We start from the raw sequence: 24,558 nt of genomic DNA, 5'->3' as shown, positions 1-24,558 counted from the left end.
CTTGCGTATTCCTGCGATCAGATTATTCACATCATGCCTAACGGAAATTGGATCCTCGGCGACCTCTTCACAAAGGATTACGGGCACCGCAGCAGCATTCAGAAACTTTGGGAACAACGTTGGAAGTTCCCATGCACCAAAGGCGTCTACCCTTTCCACGATGGAAAGTTTGAAGACTTTGAACCCATTTTCAAACATCTCATCAACAACAACGTCAATGACCCTTATGACGATGCATACACCAACGCTTTCTTGCCAACGGCGCAACGTCTAGCGAAAGAAGCCAAGGATATGGAAAGCAAAGACAAGGAGGCGGCGAAAAGGCTATACCTGAACGCAAACGCTGTATACAGATTGGCGAGATTTCCATACATCGGCACCGAGCTGAAGAAGAAGGTTTTTGAGGAGCAGAAGGAAGTCTACTTCCGCGGCGCACAGCTGTGGGACATTCCACTCGAGGAGGCCGTGGTAACGCATAAGCATGCCTCGAACGGTGATGGCGACAAGATTCCATTGTACATTCGCAAACCCACAGGACACGGCCCATTCCCAACAGTCCTGTTAATCACAGGCCTTGACGGCCATCGTCCAGACAACACCGAGCGCACACAGGAACATCTCAATCGCGGTTGGGCGACAGTGATCTGCGACATCCCAGGTACCACTGTCGACTGTCCAGCCAACAAGCGCGACCCGTTATCACCTGACCGATTCTTCACCAGTATCTTAGATTGGATCAAAGAAACACCATACCTCAACGAGAAGAAGGTCATCGCATGGGGACTCTCAGCAGGCGGCTACTACGCCATCCGCCTCGCCCACACTCACCGCACCCAACTCATCGGCAGCGTAGGCCACGGCGCAGGCACACACCACTACATCGGCCGCGAATGGCTCGAGCAAATCGACAAGCATGAATATCCTTTCGGCCTCGAACAAGCTTACACGCAAAAATATGGCTACTCGTCATTCGAAGAGATGAAAGAGAAGTGTCAGGATGAATTCTCTCTCGTCTCAGGTAAAGGCGAGGGTGTGGCTGTGGTGGCGCAAGGTATGAAGAGCTGTAGGCTGTTGCTTGTGAATGGTATGTTGGATGGGTGTATGCCAATTGAGGATAGTATGTTGTTGGCGGAATACGGGAGTCCGAAGGAGATGCGGTTCATGCAGCAGAGGTTGCACATGGGGTATCCTGAGGCGAATAGTACCGTGTATCCGTGGATGGAGGAGATCATGGGGAGCAAGTAGGAAAGGGTATCTAGCGTCGTTATGTAACGAACGATATCCACTCTTCGCATAACAAAACAAACACCGCACCGTACATACCGTTTGAGCTCCAGATGGACGAGAAGCTTTGTCCATGTCACTGACTCATGCTACCCTCGATTCTCTTTCCAAACCTGGGATTACACTGACAAACATCCTCTCGTCCTCCACGCCATGATGAATGAACGTCCGAACTTCGGCAACTTCGACCCAATAGCCCGAATTGATGCGTAAGATCAGACAACCTACCCAAACGCACGGACTGACCACCACCGCATCTAGCTTTACTACCAGAAGGACCCCGATGTCTACAGAGAGCACATGGAGAATTATCATTACTTTCTAGTCGAGGATCCTCGCGTCCTTTTGGGTACACATGTTCCTCCGTCGTTTCGACAATCTACTGGGACGAGCACTGAATCATCGACTCAAAAAGCAGCCTGCGACTTTCAAAGCCGGTTCCGCATTCGAGTCCGAAGAGCATGATCAGCACTAAGTCCTTGGGACTTGATACTCTCATCTGCCAAACCGTAGGCTCTAAGTTCTCTTTCCCACGTTTCCTCTGGCATTCGCGTGCGTGGAAACAAGAGATACAAGGCCCCAATACCCATATCTCTAAGGGTCAACATCGAAATACCCCAGCTCTGGGAAACTGCTTCCAATATTGTGGAGGAGACTGTTGTATCTCAAACCGGTGTCAAAACCTAGCAACATATTATCGAGACCTAGGCTTTTTAGTGTGTCTTTGGAGCTGGAAAGGAGGTATTGGATGAAACTAGCCAGATAATGCATACACTCCAGGTTGACGCTCTTGAGCTTCATCAAAGGGCTTCCTCGTTGTAAACGTTTATCGTATTGGATCTTCGCATATGGTACGTTCTACAGTTTTAGATATTCTAGTATTGGGGCGTGGTAAAGGCGTTGGTTGAGCAAGTGGGTTCATCTAGGGCGAGTTCTCATCAATAAATCCTTCTTTCGAAACACGCTGAGGTTCACGCCCATTCCCTACCTTTCTCGATCAAACCCAACTTCACCAATGTTACCCTGGAGAGGCCATTGATATTCGAGACTCGTAGTGAAGTAACGGCAAATCTCGCGTTTGAGAAAATTTCTTGGGCGAGCGCGATGGCAGATTCGTTACCTGCGTTGGTGATTGTATCGCGGTAGTCCCGGATCAATCAGGTCTGTAAACAAAGACGACGTTCCTGAAGTTTAATTTGCAGTCTGAAAACGGCAATCTTGTCTACTCCCAAGATCCCCGGCTCTTTACGTGGCCAGATGCGACATGTCCATCTCATCTTCTGTACCTTTTGCTCCTGGATTCCCCATTCTTGTCATGTCATCTGATTCGGAGTACGGAGCCGAGGTAAAGGCTTTCTAATTTTTTCTTCATCGTCTTGGATCCTGATGTTCTTGATATATGTGGCTAGTCATGCATAGCCAACACATAGTGGGGAATGAACAGGTTAGCTTGGCATCGCGTCGCTGTGGCGGGTCCAAGCGTGAAACCTGCCGCCTTTGCCAAAGGAACCCTGCCAACCCCACGAAAATCAACCACGCGCCCGCAGCGTTGCGCATCATGTTCACTCCAACCTCCCCAACTATCAAAGCATCATGAATATTGCTGTGTAGTTCTTTGAAGAGACCATTAAACTGTTCCCACCATCTCAAGACGCTCACCACGGTCCCGTATTATCCTCGCTAGTGGAAGTATTTAGTACAGTCCCCTCATCGGATTCTCTACAAAGCAAGCGAAGAAACGCCGAATCGAGTGCAACATGGCACAAAATCATCCCATCATCCTTCCAGTTACTGAGTCCGAAACTTCTACTATCTGCACGCCATCGACAACCTCAGACAACACTATGAAGGACTTGCAGGAAAGCGAAAATTCACAATCTTCCGTTCCATGGCCCGGTCGTGTTTTCATTATTCGATCTCATGAGAACGGACAAGTCATCACATTGATGAATGGGAAGATAATACTAGACAAACCGGGAGGCCTTGGCACATACAGATGGCGGTGCGTCGAAAAGAAAGGATGGCTAGGGTTTCAGGACCCACCTGGTGCTAGATATCTAGGTTACGATAATCGGGGGTGGCTTCGTTGTGCTGTAGATAAGCACAATGATTGGGAATATATATGTCCACGGAAACGGCCAGAAGGTGGATATGTTCTATTGGTGCTAGTTAAAGAAGAGCTACTTCCCCTAGCTGTACATACAGAGGAGACAGAGAACGGTGTGGAACAGAGGGTGAAGATTGCGAAGTGGGATTCTGAGGGAATAGTCTGGAATTTTACTGAGGTGAAGGCATAGTCTTGGATGGCACTGAGGTATTGTGCCCGTTGATGTAACGCGCGGCAGCAACAGAACACGCTGAAACTTTGACGCTCATCGAGCCACCCGAGAACATGATTACGAAGTCAATAAATAAACTTCAGAGCCACTCGCTATGCTTACAATGTCGAGAATTTATGGTGTGATAGACATGCTGATGTTCCATTGCATTTGCGAATTTCGACAAAGGCCTGTATGGGCAGACGGGCGTGTAGGGTTATTTGGGGTTTACATGGACGCAGCAGTAGTGCGGCCAGATTCAGGAAGGAGGATTGGGTTCCGCTCTGTTACTAACGCGAGAGAGTAAGTATTCAAAGTCTTGACCGAGATGAGATGCGATATATAGAAGATGGGAAAGTACGTATCCATCGAAGAGAGCAAAGGTAAACGCGTTCAGGAAGCGACGACGTGCGCGCTGTATCTTCCCACCCAACAAAATACGTCGCGAATAATGTCTTAAGGCTGTTCGAAATATCGCTCATTCGATCAGGTCTTCTTACCTAGGTATCTTGTGGGTTGCGAACGTTGTGAGTGGTTCGTTGCCTCTGCGTCATGGATGTACCAGTGGATAGGGTGGATACCTATCTTATGAGCTAACGTACACGACACACACGCAAATATAATATCAGACCAATCATTTCAGTAATGGAAGGGTTTCTAATATCTCTCCCAATATCCCATACACACGAAGAACGAAGAGACGCGGTCACGAAGAAGACGAATTGAATCTTGAGTTTAGTTCATTTTCTACTTTGGCCAAGAACACTCCCCAGTTCTGTGTGAATACGCATTCTCGTTCTTATACCGCTTCGGATCCCTACTTTCAATGCAGTGTTCGCAGGGCACCGCATATGCATTAGGCGGACTGCTCGAGCGCTTCGTGCCACCAGATCCATAACCCATACTACTCCGCGCCTTCAAAAGCGCTGCTTGCTTGACCGTATTTACGCATTTCTCAGAACTGTGCGTAAATGCCGCATCCCTCGTAAGTGGATTCTTCATGCAATGCTCACAGCGCCAGACCCTCACAGGACAAAACGGAGCTGTGTGATTATTCGAATCGCATTTCTCGCAGAAGCGTTTCACACCGTAACTTCGTTTTTCGTTGATGGCGATTTGCCCGGCTGCTCTGAGTTGAGCTTTGAGATCTGCGTAGCGGAGTCTGTTGGTGAGAAGCTTGTTCTCGGGTGTGGGACAAAGCATGAGGAAAGCAGCGATCATCGTGCATACGATGTCGTTGCCTGCGTTGTGAAGATACTGCTCTTCGATGTTATATTTGGCAAGCAAGTTTGAGAGGCGCATTTTGCGGGATGGTTTGACAAGCTCATGTTCAACGGCGAGGACTTGCGTGTCGATTGTAGCGACGATGGTGCCGAGTTGCTCGAGATCAAGGCCAAAGCAAGATTTGATGATCTCGTAGTCGTTATCGACAGCATGGCCCATGAAGATGACTGGACGTGGATTGCCGTATTCGTCTTGGGGAGTGAAGACGCGGCGGAGCATGGTTGTTGCTTCATCCACGCTGATGAAGGTTGTATTGCCGAACTGGAAGGCCTCGGGATATCCTTTGCAGAGGTCTTTGTTGGTAAAATGGGCATGTGCTTTAATCCGGACGTGGTGGATCTCAATACTTGAGAGAATGTTCCATGGTGATGAGGGGATTGGCTGTGAGATGAAACGCGGGTCGATGATTGAGACGCCGAGTTCCGTGATGAATTGATCATCATGTTCAAACCACTCTGCGTCGAGAGCTACAATGACAGCATCTTGAAGCGCTGCGACCGCAGCAGCACTGCCAAGCGGAATGTCGCTTCCGATACGCTTCATCCAGTGTTGAAGGAGAGCTGACTGGGTGAGATCTTGGTACAGTTGGGTTTCGATGTATGACCTCAGCTTCGTCGGTAACATTGGATGAGACATGACCGGTGCGTCCATTTTCTGCATCAAGTACGATGTCTTATCTGTACTTTGGAGTTGCGGCAGCCAAGTGGATGTTGAAAGTGATGAGCAGGGTTCGGTGCAATAGAATGGGGGAAGAGATGGAAAATCTCTAAAACAGGCTGAAACCGACATTGTGGATGTAGAGGCGTGTTGTGAACTGTTGATACCGTAGCAAAGCTGATCCGCTTCGAGTTGGGGCGAGTGTTGGATCAATGTGAGAGCCATGATGTCTAAATGCTGCCCGCTACTGTAGTGGAAGTAGAACAGAGTGTCTGGTTATCGGTTCGAATATTAGGGGAATTTGAAAGCAATATATATGTTCGGAAAGAAGATCGAGGTATTGGTGCCTGAAAACAATAGATATTCTGTACCATGGTTGCACGCCTCAACTACGGTTCGCAGCGTACACCACCAATCATACCAAAGTATATAAGCAGTACCACAAATTCGTGACGAATTTTCTTTGTACGTTTCCCCAGATACATTCATGGGATGTTGAGCATCTACTGAGGCAGCAGCCTAGTACTGCGGCTCATTGTCCAGCTTTTCTCGCTACAACGAAACGTTACGAGTGATCTTCGTGGCTGTGTTATGCGCTGCCAGGTCGCGCGCGTGAAAGTTGCAGTTGTCGTTCGACTTGGTCTCGGTCTGTCGAGGATCCTTGAGGTTTGGAATATGCTCTTTCCTTCCCGATGCGTGCCTGCGACCCCGTGATCTTGACAACACGGCGTACTCCTAGGTCTCGCCATAGTTCGGATACGATTGAAGTAGATGATATGGATTCCTCAACGCCGCTCAAAAATGAATCATCTAATCCTTCTAGCCCCTCGTAAGTATACTCGCTCAGCGTTACGTGCCTGAAAGAGGAACCGTCTGTCTCCGTGTGTTCGCGATCCTCTTTGTAAAAGAACCGCACAGTATCCAGACGCCCATGCTGGAGCATCTCGCACAAAAGGTCCGAGGCCGGGTTCCAGTTCCATTCCATGCCCCCGGAACTGTCTGGTATCTTGATCGCCACCGTACGTAGGTTAGGTAGATTGTCGGAAATCCAGTTGGTAAAGAAGGCCCCACCTCTACCTGTTTTTCCTTTGGCCCATGCTATACGAGCATCACCGTCATCGGCGCCCAAGAGGCTACTACAAATAACCAGCCGGCGAGTGCATGATTTCAGCGAGTCTGGAAGGTTGTGCAAGAAGAACATGGAACTGGAGGCATAACTATCTAGAATAAGTTCGCTGCAAGACCACAGGTCAATGATAGCTACACTTGGTGATCTAATCCGATGTAGATGTGTGGACGCTGATATCAGTTCCTGATAGTATTGTATCCAGGAATCCTTGGTAGTGTCTAGTACTTTCTGTACCTCCGCATCCGTAGCCTTAGACACGGCGAGTAGGGGAGTTGAGATCAAGACCTTGAATGTCAAGACTGCAGCGAGGTCGGCCACACTTGGATACTGTAGATTGTAATCTTTCCAGGACCCTTCATTTCCATACAGCACAAAATCTTCGAACGTATAATATTCGTCGTCATTGCCATCATCGTCGTTGTCGATATCTTCTGTGAACTAGTCGGCGCCAGGAGATTTGCATTAACATATTTTCATACCCGGATGAGGATCAACATTGGGTAAATGGTACCCAGGGAATCTATCACACAAGTAACTATGCCGCAATATGACCTTCGGCTCTAGGGCATATTCATAGATCAGGTTGCGAAGCTCCTGTGGGAGGTCGTCTAGACGGAAGCTAAGCATGATCAGCTTCGAAACAGATTGATTAGGCTACGAGAGTCCGTACACTTCGAGATGTGCGGCGGCTTCATCACGAGCGGTCGGGGATTTATTAGTCGACATTCCGGTTGGAGATATTGTTGCAAAGGCTGCTGTCTATGATATGGAGTGCCCGAGCGAGAACCACAAAGTAATGTTTGGTGTCATAACGTGTGCAAGAATAGCTTAAGATGAACTGAGGGGCTGGCGTTGGTGCGACGCGCTAGGACGCGTGTCCTGAGCGCCAAGGCCGATTGTGACAGCACCGAACTGTTTTGCCAGCGCCGAGGCAAGTATGCAGTGTACGTTTAATCCTATTTTGTTTATTCAACATCACGAAGAAGCTGTGGGATCATAGATATAAAGTGAATGTTTGGCATTAAAGTAAGTAAGCTAGCCATGATGCAGTAGCCGACGCATCCAGCGACCGACACCCATGACCATGTATCTAGCCTCCTAAGCGCAGTAACCAATAAGTTTGGGAGGGGTATATCGTTCAACAGTGATTCGTTAATCGAACCACAACATCATACATCACACGTCTAGACGTAAGCCGCTTAGATCTTCTCTTGAGCAGTAAGGCTAGCGCGCCTCTCCTCGTTGACGCTCTGGCGCCTCTCGATATCGGTAGCCTGAGCCTCCGTACCAAGGTGACCAGTAGGCAGCAAGTTGAGCTGGTCTTCTTGCTTGTCCATGGTGCGGTAGGCGAAGAAGAAGGCAATACCGGTGACGAAAGAGATGATGGCCACACTTCCGTAGTTCCAGACGATGTGGGGGTCGGCGGTAAGAGGGGTGAAAGCCTGGGCGATGGCGGCAGAGAAGGCAGTAGTGAAGAGCTGGACGGACTGGACGAGCGACCTCATGTTCTTGGGCGCCTTGGTGAAAGCGTACTCCAGGGTAGTGACGGAAGCGAAGATCTCGGAGATGGCAATGAGGACGTAGACACCGGTGACGGCCCAGACGGTGATATCAGTGGAGTAGTCAGGGTCGTGGGTCTCGTAGTATCCGGAAGTCTTGTAGATGTAATGCTGGAGAACCGCAGCCCAGACCATGGCGAAGGCTCCGAGAATGAAACCAGCGGTGATCTTCTTGATGGGTGTGAAGCGGATACCGCGCTTGCGAAGGAAGGGGTAAACGAGGGAGTCCATGATGGGCACCTGTAACGCGATTAGCAACGGTTTCCTAACGCTGTCTTTTTTCGTTAATACTCACAATAATGATAATGGCGATGGGGTCGAGGTTGGAGAGAATGTCATTGGGAACACCACCAAGCTTCATGGTGGCGCACATCTGGGTCAGGTTGGAGTCCATCTGACGGTATGCAAGCCAAAAGATGGGGACCCAGAAGAAGACGGAGCAGGCAGCGAAACCACGAGCAACCTCGTCAACCCAGGCGTCATCGAAGTTATACCACTTTGGTGCGGCCGCGCCGAGAACGGAGGGCTTGACAGCATTCCACATGCTACCATCGTTCCAGTTCTTGTATGTCCTGACCGGGTTGATGCTGAAACCGCGTCCAAGAGCTTTGAAGAGGAGCTTGAAAGCAGGGCCCATGACGTTACCACTCGGGGGACGGAGGATGTAGAATTTCTTGCAGAAGATGAGTACGGGAAGAGCGACGATGAACATGATGGTAGGGATCAGGTAGGCGAGCCAGAAACCGACGTATCGCTCAGCGTAGACCATGCTGATTTGACCAACCAAGGCACCGATGTTGATGAAGAAGTAGAACCAGTTGTAGATGCGGGTGACAGTGACGGCAGGGTCAACAATAACACGCTCAGTGCCGCGAGTCTCAACACGCATCTTCTCCTGAGGAACCTGCTCGGCGATAAGGGGGGCGATGTTGGGCTTGAAAGTTCCAGTTCCAAGACCCATGATGATGAGTCCGAGAATGAAAACACCGAGTGACGTTTTCGAGTTTTCCAGAACTTTAGGCGCAGCTGAGGCAACAAGGATCAAGTGACCAACTTCAGCAACCAAGACAGAGTACAGGATGGTCTTGAATCGACCAAGGTAGGTGTCAGCGATCCATGCTCCAAAAAGAGGGCAGACGTAGACCCAGAAGGCGTTGAAGGTGGTCAGACTGAAGGCGACTTGCTTGCCGAGATTGAGAGCACCAGGTTGAGCTTTATCCGAATCAGGGTCGAGGGCGGCTCCAGTAGGAGTAGTGAGGGGCTTGGCGATGAAATTGGAGTATACAGCAATGGTTCCGTAGTAACTCATACGCTCAACGAGCTCGACAAAAGCGATCTGAAGATGAAGTTAATATCTGCCTCACGTGCGCTCTACATGGCAATTGCATACAGTGAAAATCTTCCATGGGATCCTGGCGGGCACACGACGAAGCGTGGCAAGCTCCTCGTCGGTAGGGAAGTCATCAGCTTCGTCGATGTAGCTGTCTTGAAGCGTGGCCTTGCCCTCGGAGTGGAGGTAGGCTGGCGCAGCAGTCGTGTGAAGCTCGGGGTGCTTGCGCGTGGGGTCGCCAGAGGCGTCAATGAGAGCAGGGTCCAAGCCAACGGCTTGCTACGGTGTGTGTTAGCATGTATGGACTACAGGGCGAAGGCAGTATCACTTACAACTTCACCGGCGTCACCGATAGGCATGATGTGCGTACACCTGTATAGATTGGCGATAGAGGTGGACCGTGGTTGACCGACGGACAGAGCAGCCGACGTATGATATATGAGGTGCGGTGAGGAGAAGAGAGACCCTGGCGAGCAAAAGAGAGTGGGTGGTGGTGCATTTAATTTGAGCACGCGAATCACGGGTCCAGCGTCGTGCTCTACAGCTTCAGGCCCGATAAGGAAGGCGCGCACACAGGCACAGGGATAGGCATCGTATCGACTCCTTCACGATAGTCGTCCCATCAGCAAACGCGTTGCCACCACGGCTGTTGTCCCCAGAAAGGCATTCGGGGCGTGCGCGATAGGTACTGCACGATGCTCTTTTCGCACCGCATCGCCGAGATGTCCTGGACTACTCAAGCCTCACCAAGTTGCTAACCACCACTGGCAAGCAGTGACACAAGCAGAGCTTGCCTGTACCAAGATAACAATTTGCTGTGGCGCCCAGGCCGCACTTCATCGACTAACCTCCTGCCTAAAGCGGACGACTATCGCTACCCCGCGACGACCCCCAAGAATTGCCCAGACGCGCTAATGTAACGCCTCCAACGACAATTTGCCTTGCTAGCAACCCAGCCATTGATCCTCAATCGCGGTATCAGCGACCTTGCTCTTTTGGATCGCAAATGCGGTTATATGCGGGTAATAGCGTTGACACGGCCGTTCTAGAAGACGATTATGGCGATTGATTCGAGAGAATCGAGAGAGACCTCGAGGAAGGTTGCAAGCCAGACGTTCACACCAACAACCATGCTGTGGTGGGGCCGCCTGCAGACAGACAAGACAATGACTGGAAGCTTGGGATACGGACGGGGCCTTAGCCAATCGCGCCATGGAGCCAAGATTTCCTCCGGACGCTACGATTCGTTTTTGCGAGGGCCATCCTTTCAAGGGCCATCTTCCAGGCGGGTCTCCGAATGTTCTCTGGGTCGCCCGAGAGCTAGGCAACGGACCTTGGTCGTATTTTTGTGGATAGTAATCGCGTGCTCAGGGGACACGCGAGGATGCTGCGACATCACGACACCGGCTACCGGCATCAAGAAATCCAAGCGACAAGACAAGCCTCGGCCAACGGGCATGAAGACGCCGTGGCAGCGGTTGAGGCTTCGTTGCCCAGCCTCGGTGGCATGACGGGGCTTACTCAACCCACCCATCCTTCGAGATACGGCCTCAGTGGTGTGTGACAGCCATGCGGCACGGTCTGGCGGTGTCGCGCTTGTCCTCTACGAACATGGTCAGATGCACAGTCCTTTTTCGCAATGTGAACGTCACGACGGCGATGAGGTTGATAGGCCAGAAGACGAGGATTGGAGGAATCCAGGATCAGCATTTCGCTTAAATTAAGCTTGATGAAGACATCCACTGCCTCGGCAGGGGCGATTCCGCACGTGAGCAGGTACTCTACACCGTTACGGCTGGGGGTTTGTTGAAACGCCTAGTCTGTCCTCATGCACGGCTGAACCACAGATGCGTCCTATGGTGTTGGTCCAAAGCTTGTCTGCTATTGTCTTCATCGTGCCGAGCTATCCTCGTCAACCTCCACGAGCGCGCACTATCTCATGCTACAAGTGTGATCTTGGATCATCTTTACATTTCTGTTTCCTACTATTGGCCGGGCTTACCAAGCTTGTGCAGAGACGGTCCTAGCCGAGAAATGGTCAGCACCGTATACCGACTACAACACAGGCCGCCCAATAGTAGCGGAAAGACCATCTACTGACCACGGCCGTGTTAACCGTCTGCTCGGATAGCACACATGCGCGTGGCAAAGTAGCCGTGGACAGAATATAGCCAAGGCCGTAATGAGGTAACAGAAGTTCGCACCTTCCCAACGCTATGGTAGCTACGGCTGAATCCCGCCCCGTCTGACCCCGCGGCTCGTCTCCCCATCTGTTCTCAAATTCGACAATCTCCGCCATCAACACTGGTCTTTCGTATAACATGCGCCGTGCTACAGCACATGGCACGCCTGAATGACAGCTGGTAATTCACACGTAACGCCAAGTACATCGATAGACATGATCAGCTCAAACACATGCGAATGATGCCAATCGCTCAAGCCAATCTCGCTACCACTAAACAGACCATACTTGCCTACTCAGGAGACCTAACCAGACGCCTAATCAAAAGAATAATACTAAGCTTCGATCATTACAACGGTAAAAATCACTCACATCCCGTGAAATCGAGTTTCCTCATACAACCATCCCCTTCTCCTGCAACATCCTCAACCTCTCCGGCGTAACAACACTCAACGCCATCGCCCCACCAATGACCATCCCCAACAACAAGACCACAAACAGATACATCGGATCCACCCCCTCCTTCCTCCTCACTCCTCCCTTCCCCGGCGCATATGACCCCACCATCTTCTTCAACGGCTTAACCCCATGTTTCTGCGCAAACTCATATCCCCGCTTCATACCCGGCAGCCCATCAATACTAAGCTGACTCTTCCACGCCCAGTAGTAATCCATGGATTCCTTTTCCTCGCCCTCCCTGTATTTCGCGTCCTTTTTCCTGAAATGCTCGTTTAGGATGTCGCGGTGGCCGACAAAGTCGTAGTAGGGGACGCTGAAGCCACACGATGTACCACATTGATGGACGTTGATTATGATGATGCTGCGTGAACCCGGGATGGTTTCGACTTTGTGGTCCGAGACAAAGGCAGAGTACTCTGGTGTTCCGTTTTCGAGAGCGCGTCCATCGCCCCATATACGCACTATCTTTGGTGGGCCTTGAAAGGCCATGAACTAGGAGAGTTGTTAATACGGTGTGTGGTTTTCTTCTTGGCACTGAGCCGAGTGGTCTCAGTAGAAGACGTACCATGACGCAAATCCTCCCATTTCCTGGTTCGTGAAGATGCGCGTGTGTCTCCACGCCACTTCCCGTAAGGTCCATGTACCAGAACGTCCGTTCATCCAGGATACCAAAGTTCTGACCTCCCTTTGGTGAGATGTTGATGTGGCCTTCGCCTGACAAGGGTGCTGTGCCCACCCAGAGCATTTGCTGTTCCTTGATCCATGGGATGAAGCTATTAGGAATGGTTTCGTAGAAGACGCCCATTTTTGAAATGCTTTTTGCTCTCAAAAGCTTGGATTCCCGGAAGACGGATGTAGGTTTAATTAGATTGAGGTTTGATGGGTATCGGGAAAGCAGGTGCTATTATTGGTACCAGCGATGGTGGCAGCTCAAAACAGAAAAATCGACCACCAACAGACTTCTAGTCAAACGTTGTGAAACCAGATCTAAATCTCAGCGTACGTATGATTCACAACTTGTAAAATGCTCGACCGTAACACAATACCACCGGCTATCAGTCCGCGGCCGGTATCGGCGTGCGTAAGCCTGCTTGCCTTATCCCAGGTTTAGACTTCTTTTGCATGGACAAGGTTCTGGTTCGCTATAAGTTGTAGAGCTCAGAGCTTCTTTCGCATATTCCGCAGGTAGTGGTGTACGTAGATGCAGGTTCCAAATGGTTCGGCTAGTGGATAGCTGCAGCGGGGTATGCGATCGGGGTAAGCCGAGGATGTGGGGCAAGGGTCTGACATGCCGTGATTGGTTCAATGGAAAGTACGGGTTGATAACGAGGTTATCACAGAGGAGGATATGCATATGTGATTCACATGTCGCATGCGCAGATTAACGTCCAGGAGACGCGATGATAGTGAACTCATTCGAAGGTACATATATTTATATCCTACATCAAACCAGACGCCCGCAATCAAGCGTCAAAACAAGCCACTACTCGTCAACTATGCAGTTAGATCAAGGCTATCATTTTTTCGGCAGCTCTCGAAACACCTCCTTGAAAATCTTCTTGCTATTATACAAGTTCACTAGCTTCAATCGCTCGTTGTCCAAATGCGCACTATCACTTGCCTGGCCGCAGGGTAGATGCGCAGCTGGTGCGTTGAACTCCTTCTCCAGAAACCTGATACTAGGGATAGAACCACCCTCCCGAATGTAAAGAGGCTTACGGGATACTGCTTCGCTTTGTGTGTGGTCAGGCGTCGAAGTGCCGGATGACGGAACAGGTCCTGAGAGCGCTGGGTCGGATGAGTTGGCAAGGGTGTTCGATGTCGCAGGCGCGGGCTTGTCTTTAGTAGTAGGTGTCGGCGGCTCGGCTGTCGCTCGTGATGATGGCGAGAAATAGTCTGGTGCCTTGATTGCAGATACACTTTCTCGTCTCTGTCCAAGTGTTGGACCCCATACTGACATGATGGCGCGCTCAAGCGTCTGGAAGATCTCGTTGTTGAAATCACCAAGCCAAGGTTCAGCTTGGTGGTCTATTGTTACCGCGAGTTGGTTCTTCGAGTCAAGCTCTTCAAACTCGGATTGTAAGAAGGACTTTAGACTTTCTGCTACGTCGCCCGCTTCCTGGTTCGGCACCAATCGTATGGAAAGTGCAGCCTTGGCAAGGCGAGGAATAATAGTCGAGTTGTCGGGACCAGAAGTTTGGAAGCGATGGATGGTGAGCGAAGCTTCTCGCCATCTGCGCATGAGTGACTGTGCTAGCTCTTCTGCATCGCCAAGATCTGGATTACTGCGTAACAGCGTTTTGGTGATCTCAGTATAGAGCTTCTTCTCATCGTCCGTTAATGGTAGGATGGGATCGTAGAAGCCTGGTATCTGAACCTTGCCATGACGCGCAGTCAATCGTGAAAGCAGCATGACAAGATCTTTGAGGGGCTCATCCAGCAAAGCGCTTCCATCTACACCACTGTGTAAGTCAGGATGCTTACTTTCAATCTGCACGGTCGCGTGTATCACTCCCCGAAGCCCATAGGTCAGGCACGGTACGTGATCGTCAAGCCAGTAACTGTTAGCCAAGAGGATCCAATCAACATCACCAATCAGATCTTTCCTAGCTTGCACAGCCTTCTCAAACCCGCGAGAGCCACTCTCCTCTTCACCTTCGATCAGAAAGATGATGTCGGAGTCCAAGCTCTGCTCATTGGCGAGCTCATGGGCCGCGTAGATGGCGGCCATGATCGGTCCTTTGTTGTCAGAAGCGCCCCGACCATACAAGTAGCCTCCTTCTCCAGTCAGCGCGAAGGGATCGTGTTTCCACTTGCGGTGCTCGTTTTCTGCGGGGATGACATCGTAGTGCCCATAGAACAGAATCTTCTTACGTGAGGCCGCTGTAGCCGGATTACCGCGAAACTTAGCAAATACAATTGGGTTGTACTCGCTCGTGTTGATCATTTCAGTCACGGCGCCAAAGTTTTGAAAAACGGAGCGCAAGTAAGACGCCCCTCTGCGGCAGTCAGCGCGATATTTGGGCAGCGATGATACGGTCCGAAAAGAAACGAACTGGCTCAGGGACTCCACCATGAGATCTGCACCACGCATTAGTTGGGCTAATCAAAGTTTCGAACGTGTACACACCATTGTTATTTCTGCGTGAGACGGCATTGGGCTCCGCACAATCTCTAACTTCCCAGATAACCACGGTATTATCGTTGCCGCCCGTAACGAGTGTCGGCTTGTCGTTGTATCGGGTGAAGGCGGAAGCGAGAATTAAGCCGTCGTGTGCTTTGAAGGATGTGATGCTCTCATAGTGCTCGTTGAATTTCTTATCTCTATTAGTCATGTTCGTGAAAGACAGCCGAGATTACTCACTTGCATGACACCCGTTTTACCACCAGCATAAAGAACACCAGCACCTAATGCCAAAGTGTGCACGTCGCCAGTAGTTGCTTTCAGACTTCTCACTAGCTGCCGGGTCTCAAGGTCCCATACGTTGACCTCACCGTCGAACCGTCCACTGTAAAGGAAGGAACCTTCTCGGGCGAGTGAGAGTATAGATTCACCTTCCTCTCTTCCATCCTCCAGTGTGTAGATGCTTGTGATAGCACCACGCTGCGCAGGGTCTATCCGCCATAACAAGATGCGCCCATCTCCTCCACCTGAGACCAGAATCTCTTCGGATGGCGCTTCTGGTATTATGCCGGTTCCCAAGAGCATGCAATGAACATATCCGTAGTGGGCGAATTGGCAGATATCATGGCTGTCAATCTGCAATTCTTGCCCGCCTACTGCGTCTCGCGGCCTTGTATCTGCTCCGCTGGGCTTCGGGGTCTGCGCGCCGCCAGGTCCAAGAGAATCGAAAAACTTGTTCTTTCGTTCTGCAGGATGCGATGAGAGGCTTGGAGCCGGCCGGGTATCTTTCTCTTTCAAATCGTACCACTGCCATTGTCAGCTTATGCGCCTTGTAGTCAATCTTCTCTCCTACTTGTATGCTTGTGTTCTGAGCCCCGAGATAAACAGTGCGATGGTGGGACGAGTATGCGACGCAAAAGATGTCTCCGATATCGTATGGCGACCATAGAGCGTATAAGTGCCTGAAAGTTGACGTGCACCAGACCTGCTGACTTAGCATATACCATACTCAACGTTCCAGACACTCTTACATTGACGATTGGATCTGCCGCGCTTGAGAATAGCCACTTGCGGTCATGCGATAAGCACAAGCCGAGTACGCTGCCCTTGTGCGCATGTATGACGCTGCGTCGCTCGTAGGTATCGAGGCTATACACCTGCACGTCATGAGTCTAGAGCCTTCAGAGCTCGCTTAGACACGTACCAGGATCTCCCCTCCCTGAGTACCGGCGAAGATGTACTGTGACGATACTACTAACGCGAGGATCGATTTGTCGTGCTTCATGCGATGTGAGAGCGCAGGCGTTGGATTCGTATCGGGGGCAGATCTATCTGCACCCCGCGTCTCCACGATGCTGTCATAATTCGGAGGCGCTGCTGTTGGCATGGTCAGCCTGGCTTGACGTTATGTCTTTGGTGTGTATGCATGGTCGCGTGTAAAGGTTTCGCGATTTGGTGTGGGAGCGATGACGGAGGAGTCAGGGTCCAGTCAGCCAAATGGCGCCGGCTGCGGGGCCAGATGCATCAGCCCAAGTAGACATACCTCTCAGTCCTACAACACTCTTGACTTCCTGTGATGTAAGCGATCCAGACAAGTTGCACATGGTCGTTCGGCCTGCTGAGCTGCAGCCTGCGATGAGATGAAAGGGAAAAATTACAGAACAAGGACGACAAGTGCTTTGCGATAGCGGTTCGTGGTTTACTGTGTTCGAAGGAGGAAGCCGTTCATCGGCTACATCTACATCGTTCAGTGTAGAGTTCAAGGACGTTTCGTCGTCGCTCGACGGCCTCTCAGGAGAGCTCGAGCCTTGGTGCTCGCACATGGTAACAAGCTCACCGCTCCTACATGGCGAGCGATCTCGCTGCAATGACGCCATGTCTCAGATGAGTACGTCTTACAGTAAGCTGAGATGGTGGGATAACATTGCTGCTTCCTTTTTCTCGATTGTCGCAGCAGCTGTATATCACAGCAGGCGCATAAGGGTGCCAACATATGTGCACCAGCGTGCAGTCAATGTATGCACCTATCTTACGCTTGGCGGCGCGCTGTCCATCATGCAGTCGCTACTAAAGTCCGCAAGCATTGAATGAAGGTTGCAAGTTGACCGTTCGTGAACCCGAATACGTGGTGGCGCTCTAAGAAGCGACTTGCGACGTTGAAGCTACTGATTGCACATGACGCTGTCTGCGTCGAATCGCTCTAGGCGGGAGACCTAAGACAGCCTCACGGGAACATGCATATTAGGGCGCGGGAGTCGGAGGCTGGTGTCTTATGCAGGTGCAAGATTTTGAGTGATGATCGTCAGTGTGCGTTCTGGAAGCCTCTCACTGCCAACGTGGAAATTACGAAGCGCGGCCGGGGATTGGATAGGAGAAGAGACATCAGCGAGCAAAGATGTGTAATACAGAAGTCAATAGTAGCTTGAATCGACTGCAACTAACGAGTCGTTGAAATCCCTCACCAGGGCGTGCCTTACTGTCCGCGTGGAAAACGTGGGAAAAGTGGGTAGAGAAAAAGGAGCGTGGATGACGGTGGAAACCCAGATTACAGCCACACTGTTGGCGATGCAGTCGAGGCCGTTAAACCTCGGACAAGCGAAACATGACGCGGCTTTGCGTAATACTTCGTCCAACCAAGATGGAATCGTGGACGACTTCAGCTCAATGTTGGCGGGCTTTTGGAGCCTCGACCTCCCCCACGCTGAAGCGCACCGCCACAGACACGCGCCACAGTACGCACAGCCACGGCTCGCGCGGTAAGGGCAACATTCCCAGCTGAAGCCTGAACCTAGAGGCGATCATGCCAACTGGACAATGACTGTCAATCTCGATTCTAGGCACTCGCGGATAAGGTTTGGGCAGCAACAGTCGGGTTATGGCTGCCAGATGGCATGCATCGTTGCATCAGCACGCGTGGGAACTGAGGCTGCAGAAAATTAGTTGTCCACTCGTAGCAGCGACACGTTCACGATGGCTGCAGTAATAAAGCATGAATTGGATCCGCACCAATGGCAGGCAAAGCCGGGTGCTCTAAGAGGCAGCGTCTCGCTGCCCGCATAGCCGGCGCCATGGAAGCGCCTCCAGTTACAAGGCGACACGCGCTTCGACTATGCCAGGACTGTACTGGTTGAGTCTTCACGACGCAGCCCACGAACCAGGGCAGGACGTCACAGAGAAGCGATGCGAAGTATGCGGGCAGTCTCGTGAATGGCTTTGCTGCAGGTCGTTTCGGCCACTCTGATCGCTCCCCGCGTCCCACCACCATGACGGCTGCGTGTCTCAGTCGGTAGAAATCGCCTCACTCCGCGCGTAGTGTTCCGACAATACCGCCGTCAGGACTGACTCTGAAATCCCTTATAGTCTCAGCCAGACCTGCGACGACTTTGATGATCCAGGTGGGACCTTGTGGAGTTGCGCCAGCTGCCGTTTCCGCGAGCACTGATACATGCACACCGCCGCCTTTTAGGCCCAAGACACAAGTACCATTCTCACCGCAACGCCTACCCAGGCCACACAAAACCCCCTCTTGCCGCGCGCTGTGCAGCTGCTGCAGGAACACAACCAGCATACGTCAGAATGGCCGTCGGACTCGGAGAGACTATTACTGTGATTAACAAGAGTGGAAAGGTAGTGAGCAGTGTGAGTCGCCGATAAGCCAACTAGCCCCCCGCGATAAGCCTCGTACTCGTTACTGACTACCCGCCCCCAGAGCAAGCACATCGTCAACGTCTTCAAGGAGGCCAAGGCCGCCTACCGCGAGCGCAAGGCGGAGATCAAAGCCGAGCGCGATGCTGTCGTGAAGGAGAGGGAGCTCGCCAAGAGCGTCAAGGCTATCCGCGTCGACGACGACGCCCGCTCTCAGGTCTCGCACCGTTCCAAGGCTTCCAAAGCTCACACCCACCGCTCCAAGGCGCACCATGACCGACCCACCATGGAGCGCGGCTACAGCGATAGCTTCTACGCCAACGACAGCCCGCGCAGCAGCAAACATCGTTTCGAAGATGACCTTGGCGGACACGACGCACACAATAAGGAGATAGCCCGCAGGAATTCCGACATGGCCGTCCAGCGCTCATCCGAAAGCAAGAGCCGATCCAAGTCAGTCGACATGGACCTTTGCTACGGCGACGTGCCCCCGCCTCTGCCCGAGAAGAAGTACAACGACGTCGAGCTAAAAGAGAAGGCTTCCAAGATTGAGATGCTGTTGGACGAGGCCAACTGCCTGCAACATACTGCCACCGCCATGATCGAGAACCTACAGAAGAACCCCGAGGCGCTCGCCGCTGTATCACTCACACTCGCCGAGATCAGTGCCATCGTCGGCAAGATGGGACCAGGCGTGCTCATGACGCTCAAGGGCAGCTTCCCCGCAGTTGCTGCTCTGCTCCTCAGCCCCCAGTTTATGATCGCTGGTGGTGTCGCTGTTGGTGTCACCATTGTCGCGCTCGGTGGATACAAGATCATCAAGAAGATGCAGGTCCAGAAGGAGGTCGAGGCACCAATGCCGGCCACGTCTCAAATGCCGCTACCCGTCCGTGCTGCCACCATGCCCGCTGCTATCGAGGATTCCAACAACCAGCTCGACGAGCTTGAACCCCAGGAACTAAGTCGCGTCGAACTATGGCGCCGTGGCATCGCAGACGTTGAGGCCAACAGCGCTGGCACAAGTGTTGACGGTGAATTCATCACACCCGAAGCATCGCGCACCCTTTGCGCCGCTGGCGTGCTTGACGAAGACGACCTCAAGTCCCGTCGCAGCACCAGATCCAAGAGGACCAGCGACTCAAAACACAAGGAGCACAAGTCACATCGTGCACCAAAGTCCGAAGCCAGTGTCAGGACCAGCAAGGCTTCCGATTCCAAGCGTCATTCCAGTAAGGAAAAGAGCGCCTCAAGTAAGGTTGCCTCAAGTAAAGTCGCCCCCAGTGTCTCCAGCAAATCCGGCAAAGAAAGCAGCAAGACCAAGAAGAAGGAAAAAGAGCCTTCAGGCTTGAAGATGTTGTTCCGCGCTCACACCGTTGCCGTTTAATTGTCCACGACCGCCAAGTTTCATTCTCATCATCATAGCGTTTGGCGTTTCCTTCATCATCGCACATCAGCATTTAGCGTTGCTTTATTCCTCACGTTTATACCATTTAGACGACAGTACATGGGCATCAAGATCCCGTCGTTGGCCGCTTGCTGCTTTGGAGTCTTTGGGTCACTTGGCGCATGGCGAGATTATGGGTCATGATTATTGCGAAGTACTACGGACCTTTCACGCTGCCTTTATGTAACGCATACGTATCAATTACAAACTTACGGACTCACGAGAGCAAATTAATAGCCACAGCTCATTTTCATCCTCATTCCGATCCGCTTCATCAATCCCTTACCCTCTTCCTTACTCCCATCCACCGCACTAGCCATCCAACACACTATAACATCACAACATCCCACTCCTCTCCAAACCGAGACATCCAGCCTATCCCCCTTTTGCTAGCACGTTCTTTAAGCTTTGCTTTGGTTGCGCAATGAGCGACGTGGACTGTGTGACAACAGCGGAGCAACCTGAAAAGAGCGGTGACAAATTTGAGGAGGCTGGTCAAAGGAAAACTTAGCTGTACGAAAGTTAAAGAGGTGGCTGGGAACACGTACGACCAAGAGGCTGGGAAGTGAAGCGGTCAAGCATAGAGAACAATGGTGGGGAAGAGAGGGAATGGTGATGATCTTGAGCTTTTCGTGTTTTTGACAGTCGAGGAGGTAAGTGATGCTTATCTGATAGATGTGCTCACAATTCAACTGACTATAGGGACGCCGCACTGCTGAGCCTGGAGTATCGCAATTCCTCGTAGTCTGATCGCATTCCTTGATGATCCGCAACATGATGGAAGGCCTCATATACGACTCCGCTTAGCATCATTACAGACCTATTGTGTCTTGACTGACGTCTCGAGGGTGATCTGACAATACGTAGCCGTATGTCGAGACACAAGATTGTAATTGATACTTACGAAGACAAGAGATCGAAGACGCATTCAGGCGACAACTAAGATCTACTGCGACATCAACTTAATTACAAATGCAGCTCCTATACCTACACAAAGTCTGCACAAGAATACTGGTGATAAGGCATGATTCAGTTGATTAGTGATCGACTAAACGACCCCAATCTAGTGCCTCACAGTCCACTCGTCTTGCAATAACCATTTGAGACTTGAGGTTCATACGTGCGCAAGGCGATCGACTACCGCAGAGCTTCCACCTGCCTGTTATCCCTCGTTGCTTCGTCATCCTCACACCCCTATACTTTTAGACTGCACCTCTTACGCGTATCACAATATACACACGGTTGAAGCTCGATACAAGCTCTCTGGTGGCGACTTTACAGCCACATGGCACTCTACGACCTTCGAATCCATCTCGCCCTTGAAACCGGATCTGACTGGCAAACACGTCTTGGTTACCGGTGCAGCATGGGAGAACGGAGTCGGGTATGCCACAGCTACGGCGTTTGCGCGTGCTGGGGCAACTGCAATAGCAGTGGCTAATTTACATGGCGTATCAGACGAGTTGGCCACAAGATTGAAAGAAGCTGCAATGCATGCTGGACGCACCGAACCTACAGTGGTATGTTGCACGGTCGACATATCAAAACTAGACAGCGTCCAGGCCATGTACAAGACCGTTTCACGCGCTTTTGATAGCCGACTACACATTGTAGTGAACAATGCAGCCCACATGGAACCATACGTGCCGCTGCTTGAGACAGATCCAGACGTATACTGGCGAAGTTATGAGGTCAACGTCGGGGGTCTCTTCAACATGGCGCGTGTGTTTCTCCCTTTACAGCTGTCGTCGCATACCAGCGGGAAAGAGCTATGCAAAATGATCAACGTAGCCTCCTCTGGTGCATTGACTGCTCGTCCTGGAAGCGCGCGTTACCGCAGCTCAAAACTTGCTATTCTGCGATGAACGAAAACCCTGCAGCTGGAGTATGGTGATCAAGGACTTCTGGCCTTTTGTGTAAACCTCGGTGCAATCAAGACCAAGATTACGGAAACGGCACCGGAGGAAGTGAGAAACAGGTTTCCAGATCGTCCAGATGTTGCTGGTGATACGATTGTTTGGTTGGCGGGGAGCTATGTGAGTTGTACATTGGATATGCATGAGCTTGTTGAGAAGACGGATGAGATTGTCGAGGGTGATAAGCTTAAGATGAGAATGGCCTTCTAGGCGTGCTGATTCATCGGCCCTCCCGCCACGGAAATTAGGCTCGGACTCTGCATGTCCTCTTCCATTTTCCACGCCCACGCGAGATGCAGCTTTAGTATTGTATCGTCGGATGTGTGTTGACGTTGTTCTTCGTTTCGATGCATGTATCTCGACAGTCGATCTTTCGACGTTTGTGACCTGTGGCGCGTGCGACATCCTCTCCACAGATGGACAGCGAGTTGCTCGTAATGTCGGTTGAGGCGGGGAAGAAGTTCTCCTGCGCATCTCTATGTCTTTGCTCATCTTCATCAACGGGTTCTATAGATGTATCATTCCGCCATTCGTCAATGCAGCGTCGCTTACGAAGCGGCAGTAACGCCCCAAGCGGTTGTCACAATACGGCTTGTCTCTGGACCAACAGATGTCGTCGCGGTTCTGATTTGCCTCTTTTAGTTTCGCGATCCCGCCGATTTGCATCGAGAGAGCTTGCTCTGCTTGCATATATGCTTCGTCGGCTTCCTCCATTTTTCCGGAGACTTCTCGGCATCTCTGTAGCCATATTGGACCAAACTCTTCTTCTAGTCGCTGCTGCCTTTCTTCTTCATCATCCTCTTCACCGTGATATTGCCCTTTCTGATGGAACAAATAAGCTTTCAACTCGTAGTCGTATCGCTCACGGATCTTAATGAATTCTAACTCTACACGGTTCGCCTCTTCTGCCCTTTGGTGGGAAATATCTTGCAATTGCATCAGAGGCTCCTCAACCGGATAGTATTTCCAAGCATTATTCCAGGTGTTCTCTGGATCGTCGCATTGCGAAGGATTAGTAGTTATTGCATCATGCAACTCGACCGGTGCATGCTTCCATTCCTCTGCAACTTCATCATTCCAGTTGTCTTCAGACCAGTACCAATCGGCCCAAGATCCGTCTTCGTCTATGACTTGAACTCGTGGGTTCTTATCGATGCTATTAATATTGGACAGAACGCCGATTTTGAACAACAGATCATCAAACAAAAGCCGCAAAGAGTACTCGCTGACCTTGGATTTTTCTAGTACATCTTGTTGCCTGGCGTTGGCCCCATTCTGGCGTTCTCGAAGCTTCGCCTCTTCCGTATCGTTTGACTTGATTCGCTGAACGAGTTCTCTATGACGCTCTGTGAGGTGGGTAAGAGCGTTTCTTTCTTTCTCGTATGACAGTATTACATCTATGTCTTTGATCTCGTCTAGGCACTGCTCAATATCGTTTCGTATGGTCGCAAACTTGTGCTTAATGTCGGTGATCTCACCATTGTGCCATGCCCACGAAGCATCAACCTCTCGTCGCATTCTCGCTTTATTTAATATAGCGCAGGAAAGCTCGAACGTTGTCAGGAAGCCTGCGCACCCATTGAAACCATTACTAACGATCAAAAGGCCGCTTTCAGGATAAAAGTCCTCCCTTCGCATGGCGTCTGGATACCACCAGAGGGGGTGAGATACCTAAATAAGCTAGTTTCTATCTAGGTTTTCTTATCTAAGTATTTGAACTATCGATTAATTTGCCTGTTAACAAGTCTATACCTCTTAAATATAAGGTTATAAACGTTGCTTTAATACTAGCAAGCTAAATGATTATAATAATCTAAATTTGCTATGCCCTAAGCTAGAACAGCTAGAAAGGATCTATATGATTATGTAGCATTATTATATTCGCCCTGTAAACACTACACTGTAGTAGAGTATTCTGGTTGTCATCTATTGGAACAGGTGCTCGATACAAGTAGATAGAGTATATTATTGTGTATTGTGTGTGTCGTGTTCGTTGTCTGAACCTAGTTCAGACGTTCCTGTCCCTTTTCTACCCTACGCGATATCTCCGAGTCCGATAGCCCTTCAGATCTGCAGTTCCCCTAGATTCTCTACCACAACATTATGTAAGAGGACTTAGACTAGCGATATATGCATTACTAAACTCGTTGGCTTTGCGGGTAAGAAACGAAAGCTAAGAAGCTAAAAGCTGCGGAACTAGAGTCTTGTGGTGCCCTGCCTGATAACG

General features: G+C 50.9%; 8 protein-coding genes across 8 annotated transcripts; 2 read left to right on the top strand and 6 right to left on the bottom strand.

Annotated features, from left to right (window-relative positions):
- Positions 1–33: 33 nt before the first annotated feature.
- On the top strand, positions 34–1,245 carry ALTATR162_LOCUS5266 (uncharacterized protein; the record flags this gene model as incomplete). Its single annotated transcript, XM_043312885.1, has 1 exon — positions 34–1,245. One exon carries the CDS (start codon positions 34–36, stop codon positions 1,243–1,245), a length of 1,212 nt encoding a protein of 403 aa, XP_043168820.1.
- Positions 1,246–4,349: 3,104 nt separating this feature from the next.
- Positions 4,350–5,537, bottom strand: ALTATR162_LOCUS5265 (uncharacterized protein; the record flags this gene model as incomplete). Its single annotated transcript, XM_043312884.1, has 1 exon — positions 4,350–5,537. The coding sequence occupies one exon, from the start codon at positions 5,535–5,537 to the stop codon at positions 4,350–4,352; it is 1,188 nt and encodes a 395-aa protein (XP_043168819.1).
- A 595-nt stretch (positions 5,538–6,132) lies between these two features.
- On the bottom strand, positions 6,133–7,398 carry ALTATR162_LOCUS5264 (uncharacterized protein; the record flags this gene model as incomplete). The annotated part of the gene is made up of 3 exons (XM_043312883.1): positions 6,133–7,103; positions 7,152–7,291; positions 7,343–7,398. The coding sequence occupies 3 exons, from the start codon at positions 7,396–7,398 to the stop codon at positions 6,133–6,135; spliced, it is 1,167 nt and encodes a 388-aa protein (XP_043168818.1).
- A 473-nt stretch (positions 7,399–7,871) lies between these two features.
- On the bottom strand, positions 7,872–9,920 carry ALTATR162_LOCUS5263 (uncharacterized protein; the record flags this gene model as incomplete). The annotated part of the gene is made up of 4 exons (XM_043312882.1): positions 7,872–8,471; positions 8,527–9,567; positions 9,622–9,840; positions 9,894–9,920. The coding sequence occupies 4 exons, from the start codon at positions 9,918–9,920 to the stop codon at positions 7,872–7,874; spliced, it is 1,887 nt and encodes a 628-aa protein (XP_043168817.1).
- A 2,216-nt stretch (positions 9,921–12,136) lies between these two features.
- On the bottom strand, positions 12,137–13,007 carry ALTATR162_LOCUS5262 (uncharacterized protein; the record flags this gene model as incomplete). Its single annotated transcript, XM_043312881.1, has 2 exons — positions 12,137–12,694; positions 12,768–13,007. 2 exons carry the CDS (start codon positions 13,005–13,007, stop codon positions 12,137–12,139), a joined length of 798 nt encoding a protein of 265 aa, XP_043168816.1.
- Positions 13,008–13,718: 711 nt separating this feature from the next.
- On the bottom strand, positions 13,719–16,713 carry ALTATR162_LOCUS5261 (uncharacterized protein; the record flags this gene model as incomplete). Its single annotated transcript, XM_043312880.1, has 6 exons — positions 13,719–15,283; positions 15,333–15,519; positions 15,567–16,133; positions 16,180–16,311; positions 16,358–16,483; positions 16,531–16,713. The coding sequence occupies 6 exons, from the start codon at positions 16,711–16,713 to the stop codon at positions 13,719–13,721; spliced, it is 2,760 nt and encodes a 919-aa protein (XP_043168815.1).
- A 2,189-nt stretch (positions 16,714–18,902) lies between these two features.
- On the top strand, positions 18,903–20,355 carry ALTATR162_LOCUS5260 (uncharacterized protein; the record flags this gene model as incomplete). The annotated part of the gene is made up of 2 exons (XM_043312879.1): positions 18,903–18,965; positions 19,036–20,355. The coding sequence occupies 2 exons, from the start codon at positions 18,903–18,905 to the stop codon at positions 20,353–20,355; spliced, it is 1,383 nt and encodes a 460-aa protein (XP_043168814.1).
- Positions 20,356–22,632: 2,277 nt separating this feature from the next.
- On the bottom strand, positions 22,633–23,849 carry ALTATR162_LOCUS5259 (uncharacterized protein; the record flags this gene model as incomplete). Its single annotated transcript, XM_043312878.1, has 2 exons — positions 22,633–22,838; positions 22,898–23,849. 2 exons carry the CDS (start codon positions 23,847–23,849, stop codon positions 22,633–22,635), a joined length of 1,158 nt encoding a protein of 385 aa, XP_043168813.1.
- Positions 23,850–24,558: the final 709 nt, after the last annotated feature.

The sequence above is a fragment of the Alternaria atra genome, assembly GCF_907166805.1.
Source record: "Alternaria atra isolate CS162 genome assembly, contig: 25, whole genome shotgun sequence".
Taxonomy (NCBI): Eukaryota; Fungi; Ascomycota; class Dothideomycetes; order Pleosporales; family Pleosporaceae; genus Alternaria; species Alternaria atra.
The sequence above is the reverse complement of the archived record's forward strand: the minus strand, read 5'-3'. Positions and strand labels throughout refer to the sequence as shown.